Genomic DNA, 27,748 nt, shown 5'->3' with positions numbered 1-27,748 from the left:
CCAAATAGCTGCAAAAGCCGTTTGTTTTGCCGAATTTATTTTTAAGTTTTGGGACATAAAACTCACCACAGCTCCACCTGCACTGAGAGCAAACACCGTCAGACTCAACTAGTCTTAATTTTTCCACAAATACCTTCTGTCAATATCGACTACGTCAACACCTGCACCTTCCAGACAATAAGATGACTGACAAACTGCAGCCGGAGCCGGAGCGGGAAACCAAAAAGCAAGCACCGCCGACCGGAGGATCTTTTTACGAAGCACGTGCGGCAATTTCATTGAACACCGGGAGGAAACCATTGAGAAGGCAAACAGAGTCACCGCAGAGATTCCAAACGGGAAATATGAAAGAGACCAAGCACAATATGTGCCTCTGCTTACAGAGCGAGAGAGAGGGAGAGAGAGAGAGAGAGAGTGGGAGTGGAAGTGAGATTGGCAGGGAGGAGTCGGTTTTGGAGAGCCAGCGTCCTGGTGTGGACATGGCACCCCTCATTAAGGATGACATCACAGCGGGGAGGACCTTCCGCCCCCCCCACCCCCACCCACACCCCCACCCCCCAACCCCAACCCCCACCCTCCCCCCACCTCGGGGCGTGATGCTGGGGACCGGCTCGGTATAAGAACCCGGAGCCCACGACGCCCTGGGAAGGAAGCGGCCGCGGCTCAGACGGACGACACGCTCGGCACCATAAGGATATAGCAGCGTCCAGACGCGCACTGATCTTTGGAGCTCGAACCTGCAGGTAAGCGCACCGGCCGGTTGGGGTCGTGGCAACACGTCTCCGGCGGCCGACGGAGGCAGGAACCCAAATGGTGACGGTGTTAGGTGATCAACAGGCCAGGACAATGTCTCTATGTTGTGTAGTTTCAGGATTTCATGACAGTTTTGAGAAACCTTTTGTGACAAATATTGAAAGAATAGCAGATATATATATATATATCTATATCTATATATATATATATATATATATATCTATATATATATATAGATATATATATGTATATATCTATATTTTCTGCTTCTGTTGCCAAATTGTTATTGTAGTTATAGCTTCTTACTTCACAGTGAGTGTTCAGATAATAATTGGGTGCATGAAGCTCAGTTTGTTGAATTGTGATTTTCAAACATTTCTTTCGCCACAGTCTCCTCGTTCTGTTTTGTTGTTCTGCCTGCCGTCGCACGCGGCCGCTTGCGGCTTTTGCGCCAATTAAGTGCAATTACGTGCGAGTTATGTGCGTCTGAGCCGAAGCGGCAGTGAGAGGAGGTGCGGAGGCGTGGCGGAGACGCTTCTCACGCCTCGCTTCCTCCGTCTCTTGCAGGGTTAAGGCTTCACAAGATGGACCTGAGGGTGAGCTGTTCCCTGCTGGTGCTGCTGGCTTTGGCCCAGGCCACGCCAGATAGGTACTACAAGCAGAAGGTGACCAAGCAAGTCTACCCCGTCAAGAGCCACGGTGAGTCACACCCTTCCTGCTTCAAACTGGATGTGGTCCACTTTTATCATTTTATAATTGAATATGCCAGGTACAAAAAATGAAATCTCAGAAAGTATTTATTTGCGGTTAAACCTAGTTGGTCTAGTTTTGATATAATGGAGGCGTTTGACTGATTTACTTTCTGTTTTCAAATAAACAAAGTATTTTGGGAGGACGCCAGAACATACCTGTTCATCTTCAGTTTAGTGAGATAAATCCTGCCCAAGTCGGTGGTTCTTTCAAACCTCAGCGGCCCCGCGCAGAAAATCTCCTTTTCAGGACGTGTTAATGCGACGATCCATCTTTTAGACGTACAATATTAAAACAAACTTAGGAAAAATAGAGCGGGGGAAAATATGACAGATGACACATAAGGACACTCGGTCACTGCTGCGTTAAAGCTCTAGACTAGAGACCGAGAACGGTGATTTTACAAGAAACATATCAGGCAGGACTCCATGCAGGCAGAAAAAAAAAATTTAATCCAGAACAATTCACGTCCGTCAGAAAGAAAAACACACACTAGACCTCCATATTAAATATTAGCCGCAAACTAGTGGGTGTGATTAGGCCCAAAATACCGTTGATGGAGTAGAACAGTGCAGGTGAATGGATCTGCTCAGCGAGATCCAGCTGGTACGAGTTCTACGTCCGTTTTGGAAATGTGCTCCCTCTTCTGCCCAAAACCACTGGCGAAGTCGCCCACCGGCCAACCGCAAGAAAGCACTCCCACGTGTAAATGAATTCCAGCGCATTGTTTGTACGTCCAATGGAGAAAGTAGAATCGGCGGCGGCGGTGGCGGCGACAAAGCAGCGGTCATAGTTTGAATTCTTCAAGACCTCAAGGGAGAGGTGAGGTTTCGGTGCGTCAAAATAGAACGCTCTCCGCAGTCAACAACAATGAGTGCTTGAATTTTGTAAAAAAAAAAAAAATAAAATCAATTAAGTAAAATCCCCGAAGCAGATGTTACCGCCGTTGCGATGGCACACCCTGAGAAACCGGGCCGCGGCGGACCCGACCACACCGCACACTTCGAACCCTGACGCGACGCGCAGAGTCCCTCCGACAACAACCGTAAATCCTCCAGGGAAACCACGAGGTTCCAATCGGCGCCGCAGCGTGACGGACGCACACCGCGTCCTTCCATACGAAAGCCTCCGTGATTGGGGCGGGGAGGGGGGCGGAACGTGGCTTCTCCCCGAGCGCAGTCGGGAGGCCCGGTGTAAACAACTCAGCCACCATTCAACAACAGGCCTTTAGATGCGACCGCGCGGTGTCACCACTGCCCACTTTGCGGCGTTTCTGGTTGCCAGAAACTCCCGTTCTGGCACCGGTTAGTCCCCCGGGGGCGGGTCCGGCTCGGTCTTATGTGGCTTGCAAATGACAGCCCTGCCGCCCAGTTCCGTTCTCCAGGCGCTGGACCCTGTCGCAACCCCCCTGTTTTGTTCACAGCTCCCTCTTGGCGATGGCCTCGAACTTGTGACAACACGCTGCGCTGACTCCGGCTCCCGTTCCCTCTGCTGGAGAGTTTTGCATCTTCCATAACCTTCGCGCAGACAGTTTGGAGAACGGGGCCGAACGAGGAGATGGGTCGGGCGAGTGGCTGGCTGCGGCAGCCTCAAAGCTGGAGGGGCTTTGTTGTGGACCGTGGACTCCAACCTCCCCCTCAGTTAGAATGAAATAAAAACTAAAAGCTGCTCCAGCCAGGACTTTTGAGCCATTGCACAAAGCGTTTTGGTGCAAACTGCTTTAAGTGACATCTGTCAGTGAATGACTGTGCAGGGAAGGATTGGTGGAAGAAATCGAGGTTTGACTCGCAGCCTAACGGGAGAAGCAGGAAATTAAAAGCGGCAAATTTGGAATTTCTGACAGAATTTTAGAGGTTGTTTTTTATTGTATTAATGCGAAATATTATAAAATTATAGAATAACAAGATATGTTGACAATTGCCTTAGAATGAATGCAGACAAAATATGTTAACCATTTCAAATGTAATTACCTTATTTAATTAACTATTTTTTGGTATTGCAACTAAGCATGACATAACTATCTATATATCCTAGATATTCCGTCATTCAGCCCAAGTTGCACTTGCTCGCACACACTGCATGAAGTGGCGGCAGGAGTGATGTCAACAAATTGCAGACCACTAACTATACAGACCCGCCAGCTCCGGCAGCCCAGGAAATGAGGGGGTGCAGTATAAAACGTGGACAAATTAAAGTGAGACGCCCGGGGGCTGGTTTGCTGGGTCCCCTCGCGGCAGAGACGCCCAGTGGGAATATCCCCCTCCAGGCTACCCTGGGAAAGAGAAAGAAAAAGTCCCACAACCTTCCCCATAATCATAGGGAGTAGTATCTACTGCTTGTTAAAAACAGGTTGCGGTCTCATGGTACCGAATGCCATCACGGAGCTTTTTCAAGGACCAAAGAACTATCTTGGAGTGAGGGAATGTGGAGGCGAACATTGTGAAATAATACCTTCACCGCACGTTTCCCTACACCGCTGTCTTCAGGCAGGGCCCGACAAATCTGAACTTGCTTTGATGTGGATCGTAAAATTGAGAAGTTGAGGCAAAGCTTGCGTTAAGAAAACCTAAAACATCTATGGGTTTAACAAGTCGAAGCAATCTTCTTCTAAGTTGACTTTCACTTCAGTGTGGACACTTTCCTTTTTGGAGAATAGAGAGAATTTGGCAATAACAGTTGTTTGATTCCCCCAACGCCCAGTGAGATTAAATAATGGGCCTGATCGATGCCCCGACATGTGAAGCATGATAGAATTGGTTATCAATACTCTACTACTAAAAAATGGGTCACGTCTCATAGTTCAATGTGCTTTTTCATCTTTAGAACTATCTATTTCTACTTACTTAGTCATTGAAAATATTTAAAATCTTCTTAAAAATCCCTAATTGCAGAGGTACAAATGAACTGCGATCAAAAGAGCAGAGAATAAAGATTGGCACTTTTCAAAATGATCTCTCGCCAAAATAAAATCCAATTGAATTAACAATGTCACCAAAACAATTATCAAACCTGGTGAACGCTATGAGCTCATCAGCTGATAAAATAATACCATTTATGGAGTAGAATAGTGCAATGTGTAAGGATTCCCATGGTGTGCGTGAAACTGTCAATTATAACCACAGTTCTTTTTTATTTTCTAGCTGTCGTAGGTGAGCCAGGCCCTCAGGGAGCTCCAGGTGAGCCAGGACCAATGGGTCCGGTTGGTCCCCCTGGGAAGAGTGGTGTGGGCCATACGGGACCAAAGGGCCCCGCCGGACCTCCCGGACCTCCTGGCTACACCCAAGCTGGTAAACCTGGAACACCAGGCGGCCCCGGAAAACCAGGTAGCAATGGCGCTCCAGGTGAGAGAGGTGCACCTGGTGCAACTGGACAAATGGGTCCCAGAGGTGCACCTGGAGGTCAAGGAAGCCCCGGACCGGCTGGACTTTCTTCCGCCGGCAAACCCGGACCCCACGGCCTGCCTGGACAAATGGGACCAAGAGGAGAGACCGGTCTGAAGGGACACCCTGGTATCCCTGGCATGCCTGGCCAGAAGGGAGAGAGAGGACATGGTTTTTCTGGGGCTCAGGGTCCACCTGGACAAGTGGGCCCAATGGGTCCTTCTGGTATGCCTGGCACACCTGGAGTTGGCAAGTCTGGTGCCCCTGGTTACCCTGGCGATGCTGGAAAGCCTGGCAACCCCGGTAGAGATGGAGCTCCTGGAGCAACAGGTATGCCAGGACCAAAGGGTCACCAAGGAAATCCAGGAGTTGGAGCACCAGGAAAGTCTGGTCAGAACGGTACTCCAGGTCTGCCAGGACCTATGGGAGCTAAAGGTCCTCAGGGTCCAGCTGGACAGCCCGGCTCACCTGGCATGCCAGGTGTTGGTAAAACAGGTGTCCCCGGCATTCCAGGTGACAGAGGAGGCCCCGGAACCTCGGGAACAACTGGTCAGAAGGGAGAGCCAGGACCCAGTGGTTTTACCGGTCAGCCAGGTTCTCCTGGTCCTATTGGCCCACATGGTCCCCAGGGTTCCAGAGGATTCCAGGGAGAGCCAGGTGGACAGGGACCTAAGGGCGACACCGGCATGGTAGGCGCACCAGGGCCAAAGGGAACCAAGGGTGACCCAGGTGCCCAGGGCTTCACAGGGAAACCAGGTATCCCGGGGGCAGCAGGTTCTCAAGGAGCTACAGGATACACTGGCCCTCAGGGTCCAAAGGGAGCACAGGGCCACACCGGCGCCCCCGGAATTCCAGGTAGTCTGGGCGTTGCAGGACAAAAGGGACACATAGGACACCCCGGAGCACCCGGAAAAAGTGGTGAAAACGGAATTCCAGGCAGCGGTGGACCACCTGGGCCTCCTGGACCTGCCGGTCCTACCGGGCTGAAGGGCCACCCAGGTCACCCAGGAGCTCCTGGCCCTGCTGGCATTATGGCCAAAGGAATCTCTGGTCCCTCGGGTCCTCCTGGAATTCCAGGTCCCAGAGGTCAGGATGGTCGCCACGGCCCTGCCGGTCCACCCGGGCCCCCTGGTCCTCCCGGAGAGACGGTCTACCACCATGAGAAGAGCATGCCCATCAAATCTCATGAAGTTGTGATGCCCCATGAGATGATGAAGGCCCCCATGTCTGCCTTCAGTGCTGTGCTGACCAGTGCCTACCCTCCAGCTGGAAGCCCCATTCAGTTCAACCAGGTCCTGTACAACGGGGAGAACCACTACGATGTGCACAGCGGCATGTTCACCTGCCAGATCCCAGGCCTCTACTACTTCTCCTACCATATGCACGTCAACGGTGCCAATGCATTGGTGGCCCTCTACAAAAATGAGGAGCCGGTCGTGTTCTCCTACGATGAGTACAACAAGGGCTTCCTTGATCAGATGTCTGGCAGTGTTGTCCTTATGTTGCACACCCATGACACAGTCTACATCCAGGTTCCGGATGAGGAGAGCAATGGTATCTTTGCTGCAGACAACGTTCACTGCTCTTTCTCTGGGTTCCTGATCGCCTCAACGTGATTTCACTCATCAAATTCCACAACCCAAAGCCTTAAAAAAACACATTAACTACTCAGAGAAATAGTCCAATTGGAGAACTGCCAAAATGCCAATGACATTGTCATTAATGTAGAACAAAAATAAATTCTACATATCTGCCTCCGTCCTATTTTTACATAAACAGCCATATCAATATTTTTTCATAGCTGAGCTGTAAGAGAGGCATCAATAAAGAGTTTGGATGAGATATAGAAATGAACGGTTCAGATGGTCCCCAATGCAGCATGTGTGCCTGGGCAATTCTAAGAAACACAAAACAATATTGGAAGATGACCTTTTAACTGGTGCTCTCGAACTGCCTGTAACATTTACAGCAAAACTTTTATGTGTTTTTTGTTTATACATGTATGTCGTCGAACACCTTTAAACCTGTAATGTACATGCAAAGGAAACCACTCTCTTCAATAAAAATATGCTTTGGTGTGTTGAAGATTTCTCATGAGCACTGTGGTTACCGAAATAACGCAGGGTGAGAACTTCAAAACGCATCTTGTAACAACAGCCATGTCCCATTGGATGTGTTATGTACATGTGATTGACCAAAACAATGAATAAAGGTTCGGTTCAAAAAATAACTTTCTTTTGTTGTGTGCCTTCCCTTTGTGAATGCATGAATCCTTCCCATTAAAACATAGCGCGCACGAAGATCCCATTCGGCAGATTCTCACAAAAAACAAGTTGAATGCGTGGTGAACGGAGTGCGTACCTTTGAACGCGGACGTGTTGTAGTTGTGGTCGATGGCAGCGAGCATGTCTTTCCAAAATTCTGAATTCACCTCGCTCCCCCGCTGTTGGAGCCAACAAACGTGAAGATCTGTTTTAACACATTGCATTCCACACGAAAAAAAACCCCAACGGTTCATCAATGAAGAAAAAGAACAAAGTGGAAATCACCTTGTTCAACATGTCCACAACTCTGCCGCAGAGCAGAGCACCGGGGAGGTCGAAATAGTTGTCATAAAAATAGTATTTTGCTGCAAAAACAAAAACAACAACGCAAGGGTCAGGGAAGAGTTCACGGGATAAAGTGACATTTAAAAACATTACCACAGTATTCTGTGGATGGAACATTTTACATCTTGTGTTATTTAAACAAAAGCGGTTATTTAAAGGTAACAGTAATGAAAGGGCATATGAGGGGAATACCGGATCTGGTGAAGGAAGTGTTGAGGCTGTTGAAGTGCTGCCATTCCCTTTTGGGACCATAATGTTTGATGATCTCTTCTGTGCTGAGGTCCTTGGATCCATGTGTCGCTCTAATCAAACAACAAAACATATCCCAGAGGAATGTCAATGAAGCAATGTTATAAGAAACAAAAAACATTAAACACTCATTAAACACAAATATTGTGTGTATATATACATATATACATATAGGACACCTCCTAGGTAAGTAGAGTTTGGAGGTTTAGGAAATATGACCACGTGGGATTGTTGGAAGTGTAGGATCCATCCTAGTTAGACTGCTTGGAAGTACATGAACCATGAGATGCAACATTTCCCATGAATGCATTAGACTGTGGGGGGCCGGCCAGTCCAGTTTCCACCACCACAGTTTCCTGTTGCAAAGCATTTGTGTAAATAAAAAAAAATTAACTTTTTTTTTGTTCAATTTCATTTTTAGGATGAATATGTACACCCTTTATTTCCGGGTGAGTATCTTAAAGTACCTCACTAAAAAAGACGAGGAGATGAGGATACATAGTATTAGCAAGCTAATTGTCAAATATATCAAATAAAAAAGAGTTTAATCAATTTAACTGACAGTAATAAAGGCCATTAGTTCCATTTTAAACAAAAATATATACATATAAATATATAATACATATCTAGATTATTGCAATTCTACATTTTAATTTTGTTTTTATTGTAGATTTCACGTACACTGCCACATAGAACAGGGGCAGCAGGGGAACAGGACAGGACAGAGTGGTTTGTAGATGGAAAAAATGGAAAGTTATTTCTTCTTCGAAGGACGTTTAGTTCATTGATCTGACGACCAATTTTATCTTATCATTTTCATCATTAAATAAATCTGTGAATCCGGTCAAGCGTTCTCATCACGTGATGATGGTAACCTTCCACACCACCTTTTTCGACAGCACCGGGACGCAGTCGGAGCCCTCCCCGCGCAGTGAGACGCCCACCTTGGTGCGTACAGTAGCGGCGACCTGCGGGACCTACCGTAGAACCGTGCCGTCTTCGGCCAGCTTCACCAGGTTCCCGTCCTCCAGGTCCACCACCAGCCCTTTGAAACTGGACGGAGGGAGACGAGTGAGAAGTCGAACAGCGACGGGAAAACCAGACTGACGACATTCACCTGGTTGATCACAGCGGCTTTGATTAAGCAAAACAGGCTTTAATCTAAATCAGGACTAAACTAATGCCACTGAAATGAATCCAGAATTTAAAAAAACGCCTTTCAGAGGCGCTGCTTCATTTCAGATGAACTCGCTCCAGACCAGGGCGTCCTGGAGGTGATGGAGGACTGCTCAGCTCCTTCTGGTCCACCTGGAGGCCACGCCCATCCATCCAAAGGGTTAATTCAAACTTTCACTCAGACCCAGATCTGCTCTAATCTTCCTTCTGGAAATCAGATTTGTTTAAAGCCAGCCTGAGAGGATTTTAAACCACGACGGAGAAAGAGCCTTTCAGTTAGTCCGGATTAAAAGTGAGATTTCGTCTGAGATTAGACCTCATCTGCGATGCTTCTCCTTCACCACGAGATGAATTTAAACGACAATCCTGGGTATTCAATGATTGATGATGTCTTCAAATTTGATAGGAGCAACAGTCTGAGCTACGTCAACTCCGTCAGGGTAATAATCCCATTATAGCGATGGATGGTTGTCCGGGGCGAAACACCTGACATCGCTGTGATGCGTGATGACATAAGTGGTTTATAGCAACGAAAATCCAACTTCACGGTGAATATGAATGTTTCTGTTTCACTGGACACAGTACCATATTAGACCATAATACACTTATATTATATCCATATGATGCCTACACTCAGTGCTCACAGCAACTATACTGTACATAGCCCATGCATTTATCTTGTGCATAGAGAACCTTATATCTGAATTATATATATATAAAAATATATAAATATATATATTTTATATTTTGTGTACATTATTTTTTTTATTGTTTTTAGAGGGTTACTTTCTTATGTTACTTGTCTGTCCGTCTGATTGTACAATAAGTCGAAATGAGCAAAACTCCTCTCACATGGAACTGCACTTGGCTGAGTAAACTGGAAAACGTCTGGTCGCTCCTCTGCTGCTTAGTTAAACACAAGAGCTGATGCAGTGGGAATGGAGCGTGACAGGTTTTTTTCTGGCTGCGACAGAGCGCAGGGTGATCAAACAACAACGCCAGAAAAGGTTGCAACAAAAAAAACAAACAACACCATCTTGAACGGGCGTAGATGATCGGTTATTCGGTGCGGGTGGCGAGGACAGAGAGGAGGAAGAAGATGCAATTAAATGTGGTGTTAACGCAGATGAACGGAAAGATTCTGCGGCGCTGTAAGCCTTTCGATTTGCCCCTTAATGCTGAACTCTCTCTCTCTCTCTCTCTCTCTCTCTCTCTCTCTCTCTCTCTCTCTCTCTCTCTCTCTCTCTCTCTCTCTCTCTCTCTCTCTCTCTCTCTCTCTCTCTCTCTCTCTCTCTCTCTCGACGCCGGTCACTCACCAGAAGTCCCAGGTTGCCGGGGTCAGGGTCAGCAGGTCCTGGTCGTAGCCTTTGTGCTCCACCAGATACCTGGCAAAGCTCTCATAAATCAACTGCAACACGAAAACAGAACAAAACAATTATAAAAACAGACTGTTACGGCCATCTGCTTTACTACCACGGCCCCAAAGCGGGTTATTATGAAAAGAGTTGTGCGGAACAGCACAGTAAAACTATAACAGGCACAGTGCGGATTGATTGATTGTGAACAGGCCTGGACTGGCCAGTGACTGACAAGAGGACACTGTGGCACTAATGGGTCAGGCCTGGCCTGGTGGTGAAACATCCCAACTGTTATATCACAATGACAGGAGCATCGGCTCCATCAAAATGCACCACGTTGGCAGTGCGAGGTGGTGAATCGGGTCCAGATGAAAGATGTTTTCGGGTCGAATTGCTGTGGAAAGCCATAGTAAGATGCAAGGAGCTGTGTTTTAAAGCCACACTGCCTGGCATCATCCCTAAAGCCCGTGACTCACTGGCAGACTGCAGCATCAGGACCATGCATGCACCACCTCAGACACACCAGACTGCAGCATCAGGACCATGGATGCACCACCTCAGACACACCAGACTGCAGCTTTAGGGCCATGCATGCACCACCTCAGACTCAAAGCATCCAAGCCACTGGCTGCCACATCGGTTTGCAGCATCAGGACCATGCATGCATGACCTCAGACACAGCAGACTGCAGCATCTGGACCACGCATGCACCACCTCAGACACACCAGACTGCAGCTTCAGGACCATGCATGCACCACCTCAGACACACCAGACTGCAGCTTCAGGACCATGCATGCACCACCTCAGACACACCAGACTGCAGCTTCAGGAACATGCATGCACCACCTCAGACACACCAGACTGCAGCTTTAGGGCCATGCATGCACCACCTGAGACTCAAAGCATCCAAGCCACTGGCTGCCACATCGGTTTGCAGCATCAGGACCATGCATGCATGACCTCAGACACAGCAGACTGCAGCATCTGGACCACGCATGCACCACCTCACACACACAATCCATCCAAGCCGCTGTCTGTACCACCGGAACCCAGTGTCTGCAGGGAGGTTGTGCGCCCCATCCCTGAGAGTCGTGCAGCTGCGGACTCACCCTGGAGGTCTCCTTCAGGTGGTAGCGACACAGCGTGTGGTCCAGGTCGAATCCTATCACGTCGCAGTCGGAAAGACTGAAGTATTCGCTCATTTTGGCCGAAGGTGGAACAACGAGGGGGGACGATGAAAATGAGAATCGCACGCACGCACCGCAGCCCGCAGCGCGCTGCTGGGTGGCGATGTCAGCCGAGCTCCCCCGCAAAAACCGCCTCCTCCCCGACGACACCCCGTGCTCCGCAAAACACAGTGCGTGGGACGAACAACGCGCATCCAGGTGGATGTGTGTCGGTAATGGCAGGTTGTCGGTGCAGGTAACGCTGCGTCACCCTGACCAGCGGAACTACGCCCGACCCGCGAACGAACCGTCCGCAGCGAACGGATCGTGCAAACGACAGAAGAGTCGCTCGGCTCCGTCGGTCACGGAGTTATCCGCAAATAAAAACATTTGGTTCCGTCACGATTATTTATTGAGGCGGAAGAATGTAAAGTGTGGCTCTCGTAAACCCTTCAGCCCCGATGCTGCACTCGTGTGGATCACAAAAATAAATGATTTAATTCTGTCGATTATCAATCGTTCACACGAGGCTGAAGACGGCTCCTTAGTCGAATTGTTCGGTCCACCTTAAATGGCCGCAATAACGTCATTTGTCCCGTAGATGACGCTGTTTGGTGACTGATCTGTGTCCTGCACTGTAGAGATTTCCAGAATGAAAGATCTGTTCTGAGTCACCTGTATTCAGAACAACTTAACCAACAATGACTGTCCAGGAGGCATTTTCAGTGGAATGAACCATTTCTATTTTCCAAAATGTGCTTTACGGAGCAGCCACGAACAGTAACCAGTCGTTAAACGAGAAAGGCAGGACGTGTTTGCCCTTTCTGCTTAATTACCACGACTGTCCTGTGGGATTTTTAATTATGAATGAGACGTTTTTATTGTCAAGCTCTGAACGCGGCGTGTCAGCCTGCGCCGTCTCATTGTGTCATTGCAGTTTCTCCACTATTACTACAGGATGTTCCTCCCTCCTTGTTTTCAAAACATCTCAAGAACCTGAAACTGGTGCGCGACAAACAATGTGAGGAAAGATCAGAATCCAGGACTACAGGAGGTTTGACTCCAGCAATTGTTTTTTATAAGCCTGTGAAGATGACAATGTCAGAATGAACGCAATCTCTCCATAATCAATTAAATAATGGGGGGGGGTCTCCCCCCTTATTTTCAAAAAGTTTTCGTCACGTTGCTTGTCGTGCACCAGTTTCGGATTCTTGAGACGTCAAGGAGGGAGGAACATAGTAATTGCAATCACACGAGACTGTGCAGTCTGCAATGCGTACCATGTTCAGGGGCTTATACAACGTGATAGTTAAACCTCCTGTAGTCCTGGATTCTGATCTTTCCTCACATTGTTTGTCGCGCACCAGTTTCAGGTTCCTGAGATGTTTTGAAAACAAGGAGGGAGGAACATCCTGTAGTAATAGTGGAGAAACTGCAATGACACAATGAGACGGCGCAGGCTGACACGCCGTGTTCAGAGCTTGACAATAAAAACGTCTCATTCATAATTAAAAATCCCACAGGACAGTCGTGGTAATTAAGCAGAAAGGGCAAACACGTCCTGCCTTTCTCGTTTAACGACTGGTTGCTGTTCGTGGCTGCTCCGTAAAGCACATTTTGGAAATAGAAATGGTTCATTCCACTGAAAATGCCTCCTGGACAGTCATTGTTGGTTAAGTTGTTCTGAATACAGGTGACTCAGAACAGATCTTTCATTCTGGAAATCTCTACAGCGCAGGACACAGATCAGTCACCAAACAGCGTCATCTGCGGGACAAATGACGTTATTGCGGCCATTTAAGGTGGACCGAATTCGAACGAGGAGCCGACCTCAGCCTCGCACTGTTTACGTTGGTTGAACACAAGGTGTAAAGCAATCAGTCACATGTTTTACGACTTGTTTTTCCCAACATTGATTCATTCTCCAGGAATAACTTTCGGCTCGCAAGTCGAAGAGCGTCCTGCTCGCCCCGCGTCGCTGAGCGCAGCTTGTTTCCGCCACGTTGCTCTGTTTCGTTCACAAACCGAGGTTCGAGACCCCGCGGGCACGGGCGGGCCTGGTGGACGCCTGCGCGCCGCGGCGGCCGCTGGCTACCGGGTCGCGGGAGAAACGAACGAGTGAGCCGGGAACCACGCGTCGTTCACATTGGTTCACAACGGACGGGCCGTTCGCGGGACGCGGCGGGGACCGGAAGAGCGTGACGATCTGAGCGGCCCCGTTCAAATCGATGGGGAAACGTCCGTTTTCCTTCGGCTTCGATTGAGTCTCTATATTCATGTTCGCGGTATTGGGACAGCAAGCAAAACACACCGTCGTCAATGTTTGTGTCATTTCTGTCACACGCAAGGTGTAAAAAAACAACAACATTATTTTAAACCCCCCGACGTGACATGCTAACCGGCCAATCGGCTAACAAAACAAAGTCGAGCGTCACTGACGTCACTAACTATCTAGCCACGATATCGAGACGCGACAAATTCCCTGCTGTTTATTTATTTATTTGATAATTTCTGATTGTTTTTCATTTTTGAGTGTTTGTATTGACATTAGTTTCGTTTTCTTTCATTTTCTTTATTTATAGATTTTTTTTAAATTAGTTTTACGTTTGATTTACATTTACATTTACATTTACATTTAGTCATTTATCAGACGCTTTTATCCAAAGCGACTTACAAGGGAGAATAACATTCAGCTACATTGCGACAGAGATTAGTGTAATAATAATAATTTGATGGTAATAACCCTATGTCCCTGTTTGCCGTTACTGTAAATTCGCTTCTAACTTCCAGTGGTTTGTATTATTCTGTTAAATAAAAACTAAACACAAAATAAACGCAACGAATCGACTGAATCCAAATATTTTAACTTGTGCTGTCGGATCCCAAACTATTTTTGACAATTGTGGTAAAACAAAAACAGCCAACTCATTCATTTGTGTGTGCAATGTGTAACCTGCTAATCGTTACCTCGGTGTAAAATAAATAAGAATATTGTACGGTCACGTCATTTGAAACCATCCTTTCCTAAAACATTGTTTTCTGTTTCTTGTTCTATTATTTTTATCACTCCACCCATTTTGGACGTTTGTCATTCCATTGCGCCCTAACCGTGTATGACGTACGTATGTGACGGATAAAGTGTCTTGGATCTTTATTTTTTATTTTTTAATTATTATTATTTTTCCGTTTTGTAGTTTTATACCTTCATTGTGTTCAGTTTGATGTGAGCTGCTGTCACTGCAACTTCCCTCTGCGGATGAGAAAGTATTTCAGTCATCTAAAAAAAATAAAAATAAACAAAAGTATAAAATAAATATTACAATAAAAAAATGAAAAACGGACGGAATACGTCAGACATTCTCTCCAGGTGCCTTTCCAAAAAGAGATTTATGAATTATAATAATAATAATAATAATAATAATAATCATCATCTCGCGTTTCAAACACTCACGCATTGGGTTCCACACCCGACCGTAATGGCGTCTGACAGGTGTAAACGCGCAGAGGTGCATTGGGGGAATACCGTAATACGGCTAGTGGACGCCCCACGGCGGCGCGGTGCAGCAGACAGGTGCAGCTGATTGAGGAGCAGTGACGGTGGCGTGGTCCGCCATCGAGCCGGGCCCGTGGAGAATAGGAATCTCCCAAGAAACTTCCCCTTTGAAAAGACACAGGAATGACCCGGGCGCTGGATGATGGGAGAGAACGAGGGACCGGTTAAGTGAGTTCGGACCCCGGACCCCGGACCCAGGCACCATGGAGATCCGGGAGAAGTGCCTGCTTTGCTGCCAGCGCTTGGCGGCGTGTTTCCAGAAGCCCCGCTCCGAGACCGACGGCACCGCGGTGCCCGCTCGACCCGACATCGTGGTGGTGATCCCGGGTCAGACGACGTCCTCGCCCCCGCCCTCGGCGCCGATCCCCGCCGGCAACTCGGTGTACCTGGCCCTGTACGACTACACGGCCCGCACCAAGGAGGACCTGAGCTTCATGGCCGGGGACAAGCTGGAGGCGCTGGACAAGAGCGCCGGGGACTGGTGGCACGCCCGGGCCCTGACCGGGGTCTCGGCGTCCAAGCAAGGGTACATCCCGGCCAACTACGTGGCCCCGGTGGAGAGCATCGACGCAGAGCTGTGAGTACCGCGCCCGTCCGAGGGTCCACCCCGGCGGGTTCCCAACCTGGGCTCCGCTGAGAGGCTCCCCGGGGCGGCCCTCAGGAAAAGGGATTAAAAGTTCAACTTCGCCATCAGAATGTAAAGCATTTAAGTATATAGTATGTACTTATACAGTATATAAGTATATAGTGTAGATAAGTATAAAGTGTATAGTAATCACTGTTTTGATCCTAGTTTCACCTCCTAGTTCCTAGTTTTGATCCTCGGTTCTCAATGTGTGGCCCTCGCCCCCCCCCCCCCCCCCCCCGTGGGTCGTCCCTGAGGCTCCAGGTCCCCAACAAAATCCTCCATAGAACAGATTATATGTTGATTTATTTTCCCATATACTAAACACGACATGGCTGTTTTGTTGGCCCTTGATATGAAAAAAAGTTGAGAATCACTGCTTTATACCAGTGGTTCTCAACGTGTGGCCCGGGGACCCCTCCATGGGTCCTTCTTCCAGAGGCTCCAGGAGGGTCCCCAACAAAATGCCTCATAGTTAATGTTCTGTATGTTTATTTTTTTTCTATATACTGAATATGACTGTTTTGATTGTCCTAGAAAAAGCAAAGTTGAGGATCACTGCTCTATAGCAGTGGTTCTCAATGAGGGGTCCGGGAACCATTCCAGGGGTCCTTCAATAGGTTCCAGGCGGTCCACAGCGACATTATTAATAGTTGCACTTCACCTTTATTTCATATACAAGACGTGAACACCATCGAACAACAATGAGTGTTTTGATCCTGGTTTCATGTTATCTCCCTAACTCGACAGTAGGGACGGGGTGATGTCATTATAATATCCATACGGTGATAAGAGACAAGATATTATCAGGGAATTTGGTTATCATGACATTGAGTTATAGTTAAAATTTAACTTTTGATTTAACTATATAAGACAACATTTAATGTGTTATCTTTCTGGTTAAGTTAAAGGGAAGTGACTTTTCTCTCTGTTATATTCAATGGTCATAATATCCACATGATGAATGGTTCTCAGATATTTCACGTGTGTAAATATGTTTTGAATCCCCAAAATATCGTCACGTTATAGAATTCAGACGTCTGTCAAAAACATGGTGATATCTCCACATCAACCGATGTGAGATGGACCCTGGATCAATTCTGTGGAGCGTTTTTTTGTATGTATTTTCCTTTTTAGCTGCTCTCTTCTGTTTGGTTATTCTTATCCTTTTGGTGATATTAATTTCCTTCATTAGATGTTGTGTTTCTGTTTCTGCTGCTTTGGGAAACACTCCTCCACACGTGTTGAAATTCCTCTTTTCCTCATTCGACACAGCTCAGTCAGTGGCATCCCGCTTGCACTCAGTCGTCTATGTGAGAGCAGTGTTCATTCCAAAAAGTACATTTTTGTTGTGTTTTTTAATTTTTTAACCTCCATTTATTTTATTGTGCCTCTTGTAAGTGATTTACAAAGCACTTTAGATGCAATCCATCGCGGTTAATGATTCAGCGACCAGGAAGACGAGCTGCAGGTTAATAATTCCCACGGTGGGAACAGTAAATGGTTGGGCCCTGTAATACCAAAGCAAAGAGTGAACATACGGACATTATTTTGTCTTCGATGTCGTGCCATAATACTTGGACTCTGTGACAGTGTAGAGAAACTGGATTTACAAGGTGGTGTTGCACCATTTCACTGTACATGACGCAGTGGAACTTTGTCCACAGCTGGTTTCTGCAAGGATGCAATTTTAAACAGCTCCGCAGAGATGTGAGGGAGCATTTTAGTCATTATTATTATTATTATTATTATTAATATTATTCATTTAAGTTATTGTCTTCTACATTACTAAAAAAAAACATTTAGCCCTCTTGTCTGGCGTCTAGTCATCACTATGTGACTTGAGTGCATACGGACCAGACAGTTTCTGGGATGTTTTCGTGTTGGTAAACAGTTTCATCTCAGCTGATACCAGGTTTTTCCGGTTCTTTCCTGTTTGCGTGATTGAGAGAGGCAGTGACGTCATTATTCGCAGGTACCATCGCTCCTAAGTACTGTGACTCTTTATGATGGAATGGAAGGTGATGTCACCCATGTGGTGACACCATTGTGGTGTACACGGTGCCGCCATGTCGTCGTGTGCTGCGCTTTGAGGACGTGCAGGTTTCAGTTTTGAGTGAGCATTGGGCAGTGACTCATCACACACATCTCCAAAATATCAGCAGCCACCTTGTACTTGCTGTATTGTTTCAGAGAGAACTTTTTGGTGCAGCGGGCAACGCTTTAAACTGGTCCCTGCACTCCAGCTTAACGGAGAGGGCTGTTTGGAGTAGTGGAAATGTTCTGAAATTGAGCTATGACGCAGGTGCCTGTGGGGTTCTTCTGGATCGGTTAACCCACATCACACTTTTTATTTGCCCATGAAAGGTAAAACTGCAAACGGGGACAGACATTTGATATAAAATCCTATTTTTGAGAACACTTTTTTTATACTACTGTCTGAAAATAGACATTGCGTTCGGGGGATTAAGCCTTTCTCCGTGCCTTTGGGCAAAGCAATGTTTTAAAGACAGTGGCATAGGGGGAGGAAGTCTGCCATCTTGAAGATTTTGTCACACAACACATGCACCCATACGGCGACCAGCGCATGCGTCAAATGATGACCGGTGAAACTTGTTCTCTGCTTTTGACCCATCCTGGCTTGTCCTTCCTCCGGGGGCGGGGCAGCCAGGAGCAGTGGGCAGAGCGACGCCCGGGACCCATTTCAAACCTCAATCGCCGGTCAGACGGCCATGTTGTGCATGTTTTTGGTGGGGGGGTTGGGATTGAAGGGGGAGGGTTAATGGTCCCAGTTGTTAATGTGGGCGCGAGAGATGTTTGTTTAAACCACGTGTAGCTGCAGCCGATGTCATTGTCGGTGGGGTCAGTCCAGTAACCCTTCAAGAACTAGTTCCCCCCAGGAAGCGGTGGCGTCCTGTAAATGGAAACGTAATCATCCACGCTTCCTTCCTTCGGGTTGTATGGATTTTTAATATTGATTCTACCTCCATATCGCACGTCTTGTTCTCGGGGCTCGAGCGCGCTTCTCTGAGCTGAACCTCATGAGCAGCATGATGTCCTTTTTCCCCAAATTGCTCCAAGACAAACTTTTTGCACACGCAGCTTTTTTTTAAATTTTTTTTTTCTTTCGATAGAACCACCGCTGCGCCTACAATGTTTAGACGTTCCGCCGGCTGCCTTGTTGTACGCTGTGAAACCCCTCATCTCAGCAAGAAGCTCTTTTGTAGGATTGTGTCGTGAAGAGCTTGTTTGTGGAGCTGGGACGTGAGTTGAGCGCCTCACCTGAGGGGAGTCTGAATTTCCACCTGCCATCCGTGCGCACGCAGGAAGTGACGGTGGAGGGTCCAGCTTCAGCCTCTCCAACATTGCCATTTGGTTGCCGTTGTCCCCGGTCGTCCGAACGGCGACGTCAATGGCTGCATGAGAACGCGGATGTGTTTGTTTGCATGGAATTCCTCCGTTGGTTGACGCTGCGTTTAAGCAGGTTGACCGCTGCCGGCCGGTGTGACGGACAGTGGTCGCTGAACGAGTCCATAGAACCTGAAGACGTTTCTCGTTTCTCTATTTCTTCAGGTGTGGCTGTCGGCGCCGGGGATGTTTTCTGACTTTGAGACGCCCTGTTTTAGCCTGGTATCGGCCCCGAATGCCCCCCCGTAAACGCGGCGGTTGACGCATTGTGTTTATTCGCCGCCGCTTGCAGGTGGTACTTTGCGGACACCAAGAGGCTCGACGCCGAGAAGCTGTTGACGGCGGCGGGAAACAGACACGGGGCCTTCCTGATCAGAAACAGTGAAAGTCAAAGCGGAGAACTTTCCCTCTCAGGTACGCTCCGAACGGTCAGATCCTCTTTCCTTCTCCACGACCCTGCACTCATCTGCAGTCGACACCTTTTTTATTTATTTATTTATTTATTTATTTATTTTTTTAAATATGACAAAATGAACTTGTGGTTAGCTCTCCCTCAGTGTTAACCTGTTGATATGCACTGCCTTTTCCCACTAGATTCTTAGTTCTTAACTTTATTTTGGCCGTTACCAAGTCCCACATCAGGCATCAAATTTTGAAACCAAACGTACGGTCAAACTCTGCACTGTACATGTTACTGATCGGTATCAGTAACACGTACAGAGTGGAGTTTGACCGTACGTTTGGTTTCATGAGAACAGAACGTTAGTGTTGGCGTATGGTATGAGTTTCCCTCCATTACAAACGTTTATACAACACTGTGTCGGTAAGCTGTCCCATGACGTTGCTTTCTTATTGTTGCAACCAAACATACTGGATCTTACAGCAACCTTTGTCAAAATGTGCAAGTATTGACCACATTATTATTATTATTATTATTATTATTTTTATTTACAGTGAAATTATGAGAATTGACTAAAATTGCAAATAAAAGGGGGGAAAAAATAAATTGATTTATCCTTTTAATGCAGAAAAGTTTCAGCCTGGTTCGCCCAGTCTTTCTTACAAGGTCTTTACACTTCCTGTCACAAGAGCGACAGGCGTTGGGTTGGAATCCATGCCTGGACAGACGACATCTTCAGCCAATCAGATAAACCGAACGCGGCACGAACACCATCCGCAGAGATGATCTCGGCCGTATCCGCCAAAAATGGTATTCTTCTGGTATCTTCTTCGTCACCGACAGGGCAAGCTGATAAATGGAGCTCTTTCCGAATCCGGTGGGCTCTGGCGAGGCTGGAAGAGTCGTTCCAAAGCTGTCGCAGCTGCACACATTGGGTTGAATTTACTTTGTTTTTTTGCGATCACGATTTCCTGGCGCTTTGGCATCAGCCAGAAAGTCCAGTTGTCTTTGTTTTTTGTTTTTTTTAAGTGTCTGACATGATCTGATACCTGATGTGGCTCTTGATATGACATTTTTTTGCATTGCTGATTATATGCTACCAGTACCCTATTTTTTTCAACGGTTATGAGACCAGTATCCAATCAGCCTTATTATCGGTGGATCAAGTATTTATATCCCACAATAAAAACCTCATTTAAACCTCGTGCCACCACATTCTTTTTTCCGTCTTCCGGTTGCTCGGCGTCCTGCAGGACGCAGATCCTCGTTTGGAGTGGGAACAATACACGTTCCTTTCCGCATTCCAGTAGAATCCCTGCCTCGCGCCATGACTCATTCTTTCCACCGGTGCAGCGTGATCGATGGCTCTGGGTCATCAAGTTAAACAAATAAAACACCAACTTCTCACCGCTCCACTTGAGCCTCCCTCCATTTAGTACCGTCACAAAAGTACTCGGCGGTGCTAAATATGTACTTTAGTACATACCGTGAAGCAGTTGAGGATTATTATTTATTTTAGCCGCTGATCACCAATAAATCAAAGTGTCGACGGGTTGAATTTGCTTTCTAATTGACGATGATATGAACACTTGTCATGTCCACATGTGGAACGTTGTTCAGCCACTGTTCCTCTTCAGGACCGGAGAGGCCTCCTGTGATTTAACACACATCATTTTAAGCGTCAAGTATCTGCATAAAAGATCTTTATAATTATACAACAGTACAGAGCCATTGTATTCTATGCTTTCCAGATTGTCAGGTACGAAATGAATTGATGAAGCTTGTGAACTGAACATACACACACACACACACACACACACACACACACACACACTCATTTTCCAGGCTGAAGTTGGGGTTTTGCCGTCAGTGCTTTGGCTTGATAGGACTTTGTGCGTTAACTGGTGCTGGGCGATGGCAGAGTTGATCGTCTTGATCTTGAGGAGACACAAGACACAAAATAGATTTTGTCATTTACATCATCTTAAATCTTAGGTTCTCTTTTTGAACAGAGTTGATTAAAATTATAAAATGCTAATGTTGGTTGGAGCAACATCGCCATGGTAACAAAGGATTCTCTGAGGTGTGCTGTTTTCCATGAATTCATTTATTTTCTTTATCATTTTCCTCCTAAACACAACAACGTGACTATTTCTGCGTGCTTTAGTGCTGGACCAGGGGAAGGTGAAGCACTACAAGATAAGACGCTTGGACAACGGCCACTACTACGTTTCCAGGAATAAAACCTTTGAAACCCTGAAGGAACTAGTGTCCCATTACTCCAGATACGACGACGGGCTCTGCGCGCGCCTCCAGGAGCCCTGCAAAAAGGTAAACGCAGGTGATCAGCACCAAGACGCTTTCCCCGGATGCGTGTCCAGTTTTTATTTATTTTTTTATTTTTAATTCCGGCTCCTCCACCTGCCCAGATGGAGGCCCCGCAGACCAACGGCCTGTCCTACAAGGACCAGTGGGAGATTCCCAGGAGCTCCATCAGGCTCCTCAGGAGGCTCGGCGCCGGCCAGTTCGGGGAGGTCTACGAGGGCCTTTGGAACAACACCACGGCGGTGGCGGTGAAGACGCTCAAACCCGGTGGGTGCGGCGTGTGTGGTGTCATCGCTATAATGTAATAGAATATTTGGGTTATAATTTGACCAAACTGTTGATGGCCACAAACTGAAATCCTCGCAAACCCTCATGAAGTCGTTCTTTGCCGTTTTCATCAGTTGCCGGCCCCGCTCGGCCAGATCTCATCTCCGTGAGATATCACCTGGAAATGCTTTGCATGTTCCAGCTTCCTGATCCAGCACACACCGCTCCCCATCACATGGAGTATTACACTTTAAATATATATCAGTACTAGATGATGCTCACGTCATTATTTCATAATTTTGTAACATTTTCTTGGAGAATAAGGGCAGTCCTCCCATATACTGATTTTTATTTATTGTATTTCGTAATGTGTTACCATAGGACTTTCAATGTGAATGTAGAAAAATCTAAATCTTGGTGATGAAGTAGTGATCGTAGAGTACAAGACGCCGCTTCCGTTCCGCTTTGGTCTTGAGCTGACGTTTACATGACTTAACATTTGTGAGACGGTGAAGTGAAGGATTATGGGAAAACAAGGTCCTCTTTGTTCCAGGTAAGCAGTTGGTCAAACAGAGGTATTTTAATGAGGGTCCCGAGGATCCAGGTGTGGTCAGGGGGAAACAAAAGCTATTGGAAGTTTCCTCTCAAGGAGAAGGGTGGAGGCACGGCAGGGGTCCGGTGAGCAAAGGTGGTACGAGTGTCCCAAGGAGATGGGGGAGGAAGTAGAACAACAAAAGGTGTTATGAGTGGAGTGATAGTTGCCAAACAGGACATTCTGCCGGAAAGGTTGGAATTATACTACGGTTGTTTAAATATTCAATTCTACGACATATATCCAACATGTTTCCAAATGAGTGTGAATGTGTTTTTTGCTGGTTGGTTGGAAGCGTCCCGGCAGAGCTTTGCCTCCTGTTCTGACTCCTCCGTGCCGGTGCTGGTTCTGCCAGGTACCATGTGCCAGCAGGACTTCCTGAGGGAGGCGCAGATCATGAAGAAGATCCGACACCCCAAGCTGATCCAGCTCTACGCCGTCTGTACCGTGGAGGAGCCCATCTACATAATCACCGAGCTCATGCACAACGGCAGCTTGCTGGAGTTCCTGCAGAGTAAGAAACCCCGGCACTCCTGGCGGAGCTTCGGTTGGATGGTCCCAGACGAGCGGCGGGATTTGGATCTTTTACCGGTCACACCTGAGCTTTAACAGAACCCTGACGTGAGCGTGGCCGGCGTGTCCGTCGGTAACCCTGTCGGAACGCGCTTTGCGGGATACGGTGGAGCGTCTAAAAAATAATAAAACAACCTTCAAATGCCCTCCTAAAACGTACACTTGTGGTTATGAATCCATGCTGTATGGACCAGCGGCTCCCAGACTGGATTCAAGGTGAAGCCCCCATCGCCGACTAAATACAGCTCATTTGACCGATTCATTATTCATTCATTATGTGAGTTTTTATATTAAGGTGAAAATAAGAAAAATGTAAAGCAAACAAGCCAAACCACATTTAAATAAGAAGCCCGGTTTGGGAATCCCTGATTTATAACACTCTGGGCTCAATGAAGGTTTTTGTTTTTTGGCATTTCTGCAAGATAAACTAATAATCCCACACTTCACAACTGCTGGTCGCACCGTGCGGGGAAGGGCTTGTGCATTCAGGTTGGGGGGGGGGGGAGTTGAACCAGTGATTTAACCAATCAAATACATATTTTGATGTATTTTTTGGGCCTAATTTTTGCCTTTTTATTGTAGAGAGCGGTGGTGGGGGACAGGAAATGGAGGCCGGGGGGGGTTAGAGAGGGAGGGTGAGACGCCGCGAACGACCTCAGGAGCGTGCGGCGCGTGGACTCATCTGGTGGAGCCACCGGGCCCCACACCAGGCTTCTAATGAGCAGGCTCCCCGGTGATCACGGATCTGAAGGGAAATGCGCTTACCCGAGTCTGTGGGAGAGTCAGATAACCCGCAGGGCGTTTCAAAAGCCGACCCTCCCACCTAAAGCCAGAGGAATGGCCTCAAGAGGCCGCTAGAAATGGGACTCGGCTCCATGGAGATAGTTCGGTGTCGGAGGTATGGACGGGCGACAAGTCGACGGCAGGTAACGAGCCGCCCGCTTTATCTGCTGTTTTCCAGGCGGGTTCAGAGTCCTCCTCGACCGTCGTCCGGGGGTCGGGGATCCAGTTAGCGAACCCGAAAAAAGAGTCTCCCGGCTCATATGAACCTTGAGCTCCGCGACACAACCTCTGATAATAAAACGCTTTCAACACATCCCGGGAGATCAAAGTCTTAGCGGGGCGCCGATCCGGCTGCTCCCTCGCGGTCGACGTCCACTCTGCGGCGAAGAGGAAGGAGGACGAGGGCGTTTCCCCCTGCGTCGAACCTCATGAAGCCTTTTGAACAGGGCCGCTCTGCTGCCGCTCCCTCTGGGAATATAATTCCCAGAGCGTCGCCGTAGGGGAGTCGCTCCGATGAGGACGTCGTGGCGGGGTGTGGTCCTCCTGCGCCGTCCTGACCTTGGTTCATCGCTGCCCCTAATAATTCACCGCCGGAGGTTTTCACGCGGCTTTATTTACGAGTCTCCCCCCCCCCCCCACTCCTGGCTGAAGTGAACTGGGTGAAGCTGCTGAAAATGACTTGAAATGAATTTAAAAAGCACTTAAAACCAAATCCACAGTGTCTTAAATCCTAAAACAATATATTACAATGCTGCCCAATGCGTCTCCATGACAACTGGGGTGGCGTCGGATCCTACATTCTTAGGGGATTTTTCTTTATTTTTTTTATGTGACATAAGACAGGAGGAGATATATGACAAACATAAGAAAAAGAATGAACTGTTCATTCCAGATTAAATGTACATTTTATTGATAGTAAAAATAATAATAAATTAAAAATATATATATAAAATAAAACACTTGTTTGAATATAATAAATGGAGCTATCACCAGGGAAACGGTCGTTATGTGCAACGTGCGCCAATGAGTGAAAGCACTGAAGCTGAATGTGAGTGCTGTGCTCTTTTCAACTAAACAAAGGCATTTTCTTGGGGTCCTGCAGAGGACAAGGGCTCCAGGCTGAGTCTGTCGCACCAGATCGAGATGGCGGCGCAGGTGGCGTCCGGCATGGCCTTCCTGGAGCTGCAGAACTACATCCACCGGGACCTGGCCGCCCGAAACGTCCTGGTGGGGGAGAACAACATCTGCAAGGTGGCCGACTTCGGCCTCGCACGCGTCTTCATGGTGAGCTTCAGCACCTTGTGGTCAAACTTTATTCATACGGGAAGCGGGAACTGGAGCTGTCGCGGTTACGAGGCGATCCCCCGATCGGGCATGTTTACATCTGAGTTTAAGGGGAATTTTTATGCCAATAAATAAATAAAATGTGAATTTAGGTGAGTTTTCATCAGTTGGATTGAGAAAAATTAACTTTATTATATTTTTGAATTTAAATGTTCCAACGTTCAATACCAATATTGCTCTTCTGCCTTTGTTAATTTGGGTAATTTTTTTTGTTACACCACTATTATAGTGGCATAACATTTACAAAACACAATAAAATAGATATTTTCAGTTATTTGAATGACAATTTCTCACAAAAACATAGGAAATGACACAACCAAATGAATATAAATATCAGTGTATCCTGCCTCTGCAGTCTCCCTCTGGGTCTGCTCAAATCTATTCAATCTGTTCTAATGTAAGTGGAGTAATCTAAGCAACTTTATTTGACTTTATTTCCACATAAAGTGTTGTGCCCCTCAGCGTCAGCCTTGGCTGCACAAATGAAATATACTTGGAATCTGCTTCTACTCTTCTCGTTGAAGTAAGAAAACCTAGAATATTTGGCCAGGAAGTACCTTTTCTTTCAACATATGTAATATATATTTTTTTGTTTTACAAATTGGTTTAATTATGTTTGTATATTAAAATATATACAAACTATATAATGTTTTCAGGTGAGCGGCAGTTAATTCCAACTCAAAACATATTTTTTATTATTATTATTATTATTGTTGTTTTTGTTATTATTGCGTGGAATCACTGTATTTTTTCAGTTTGTATTGTGTTTATATTTGTTTGTTTTTCAGGTGGAGAGTGAGAACATATACGAGGCCAAAGAAGGAACCAAGTTCCCGGTGAAGTGGACGGCGCCGGAGGCCATCAACGACAACAAGTTCAGCATCAAGTCGGACGTGTGGTCGTTCGGGATCCTGCTCTACGAGATCATCACCTTCGGGCAGATGCCGTACCCCGGTGAGAGCACAGACCCCCATTACCACCACCGTCAGCAACTAATGATTTAGATCAGAACAGAGGAGCAGCACGCCGGGAAAGTGGGTCACTGCATTATGTTAAAAAAAAAAAAGACAATGATTTTAAGATTCTCATTTTATGATTGAGGAAAATAAGGTTTAAATGGGAAAACTGAGACGACTTAAAAAAATTATCGTTTTAAGAAATTAAATCCTTTTTATTAGACAGTCGTCTCGTGACTTTTTTTTTTTCCCAGCGTTCTTCAAATCACTGTTTCTATCGTTTGTAGTAGTAAAAAAAAAAAAAAGCCCAAAAAAAAAAACGAGCAGTTCCCTAAATTTTAGTTTTGAAGTTTTGAGAAAAGTCGCTGCAAAATCCGTCATTTTGGGTCGCGACTCCTGGAGGTCCTGCTCAAGGACCCGCGCCACAAGGCTTTTCAAATCTCAACACATGTTGGGGATGTGAGGGACCCCCACACGCGGCGCTGCTCAGGGTGCAGTGAGCAGCAGCAGCAGCAGCAGCAGCAGCGCACGCCAACGGATTCCATCACCAACGACCACGGTCCTGATCTGGTGGAGCTGCTCTGATCGGACGCGGAGGTTTGGTTACGTCCCAGCTCTCAAAACGGGAAATCCCTCTGGACTTCAGAGGAAACAATCATGGCGGACAAGGGGCTAGAACCAGAGACACTGTTTTTATTGATTGATTGATTGATTTATTTCGTTGTGTATTTTTTTTTTTTTTTTTTGTTTTTTTTAACGAAAATCCAGACGGGCTTCCGAGCATGTCGGGTGAAGTTAAAAAAAAATATATATATATATATATATTTTTTTTTTAAACGCACTCATAACATCCCTCACACGTCAGAATCATCCGGCACAATAATCTTTAGAACCGTCAGAAAACCGTGCCGTGGCTCAGGGTGGTCGTGAGGAAGGGGGCGGCGTGGTCTTCATCTTGTGGCCGCGCCGACGTTTCCACCGTGAAGGTGCAGCGAACGTTTTGGGAACCCGCGCAAACGCGTCTCTGACGGAGCCTGCTTTGCCCCCCCCCCCCTTCCAGCCATGACCAACTACCAGGTGGTGCAGAGGATCCCCATGGGCTACCGGATGCCGGCACCACCGCACTGCCCCAAGGTGATGTACGACATCATGCAGGACTGCTGGAAGGAGAACGAGCAGGAGCGGCCCACCTTCGAGACGCTGCAGTGGAGGCTGGAGGGCTTCTTCGACATGGACGTCAGCTCCTACGACGACGCCAGCCGCTACTAGGGTGTGTGTGTGTGTGTGTGTGTGTGTGTGTGTGTGTGTGTGTGTGTGTGTGTGTGTGTGTGTGTGTGTGTGTGTGTGTGTGTGTGTGTGTGTGTGTGGCAACGTGTCTTTTGGAAGATGGCTACCACAGCTTTTACTACGTCACAGTTCGGCTGACTGCTCTCTAAAAAAAGAACGGGGGTGACTCGCTGAGTGACTGATCCGTGCCCGTG

The 27,748-nt window shown here is 47.1% G+C and overlaps 3 protein-coding genes across 3 annotated transcripts in view; 2 read left to right on the top strand and 1 right to left on the bottom strand.

Annotated features, from left to right (window-relative positions):
- The window catches only part of nt5dc1 (5'-nucleotidase domain containing 1), a gene marked incomplete at its 3' end in the record, with an annotated part of 63,770 nt that extends 52,152 nt beyond the window's left edge, over positions 1–11,618 (bottom strand). The window contains exons 1-6 of the mRNA XM_080024648.1: positions 11,385–11,618; positions 10,234–10,325; positions 8,723–8,794; positions 7,685–7,794; positions 7,433–7,512; positions 7,245–7,326 (exon numbers count right to left, since the gene is read on the bottom strand). Of these exons, the coding sequence (XP_079880774.1) occupies positions 7,245–7,326; positions 7,433–7,512; positions 7,685–7,794; positions 8,723–8,794; positions 10,234–10,325; positions 11,385–11,477 (529 nt within the window). The 5' untranslated portion in view covers positions 11,478–11,618. The remainder of the gene's footprint in view (positions 1–7,244; positions 7,327–7,432; positions 7,513–7,684; positions 7,795–8,722; positions 8,795–10,233; positions 10,326–11,384) is intronic.
- col10a1b (collagen, type X, alpha 1b) lies at positions 634–7,113 on the top strand. The gene is made up of 3 exons (XM_080024647.1): positions 634–743; positions 1,321–1,452; positions 4,644–7,113. The coding sequence occupies exons 2-3, from the start codon at positions 1,338–1,340 to the stop codon at positions 6,497–6,499; spliced, it is 1,971 nt and encodes a 656-aa protein (XP_079880773.1). The 5' UTR covers positions 634–743; positions 1,321–1,337; the 3' UTR covers positions 6,500–7,113.
- A 3,579-nt stretch (positions 11,619–15,197) lies between the features above and the next one.
- On the top strand, positions 15,198–27,536 carry frk (fyn-related Src family tyrosine kinase; the record flags this gene model as incomplete). The annotated part of the gene is made up of 8 exons (XM_080023952.1): positions 15,198–15,571; positions 19,320–19,441; positions 21,595–21,758; positions 21,857–22,019; positions 22,967–23,125; positions 25,070–25,251; positions 26,100–26,265; positions 27,328–27,536. The coding sequence occupies 8 exons, from the start codon at positions 15,198–15,200 to the stop codon at positions 27,534–27,536; spliced, it is 1,539 nt and encodes a 512-aa protein (XP_079880078.1).
- Positions 27,537–27,748: the final 212 nt, after the last annotated feature.

The sequence above is a fragment of the Zeus faber genome (assembly GCF_960531495.2).
Source record: "Zeus faber genome assembly, chromosome: 2".
Lineage (NCBI taxonomy): Eukaryota > Metazoa > Chordata > Actinopteri > Zeiformes > Zeidae > Zeus > Zeus faber.
The sequence above is the reverse complement of the archived record's forward strand: the minus strand, read 5'-3'. Positions and strand labels throughout refer to the sequence as shown.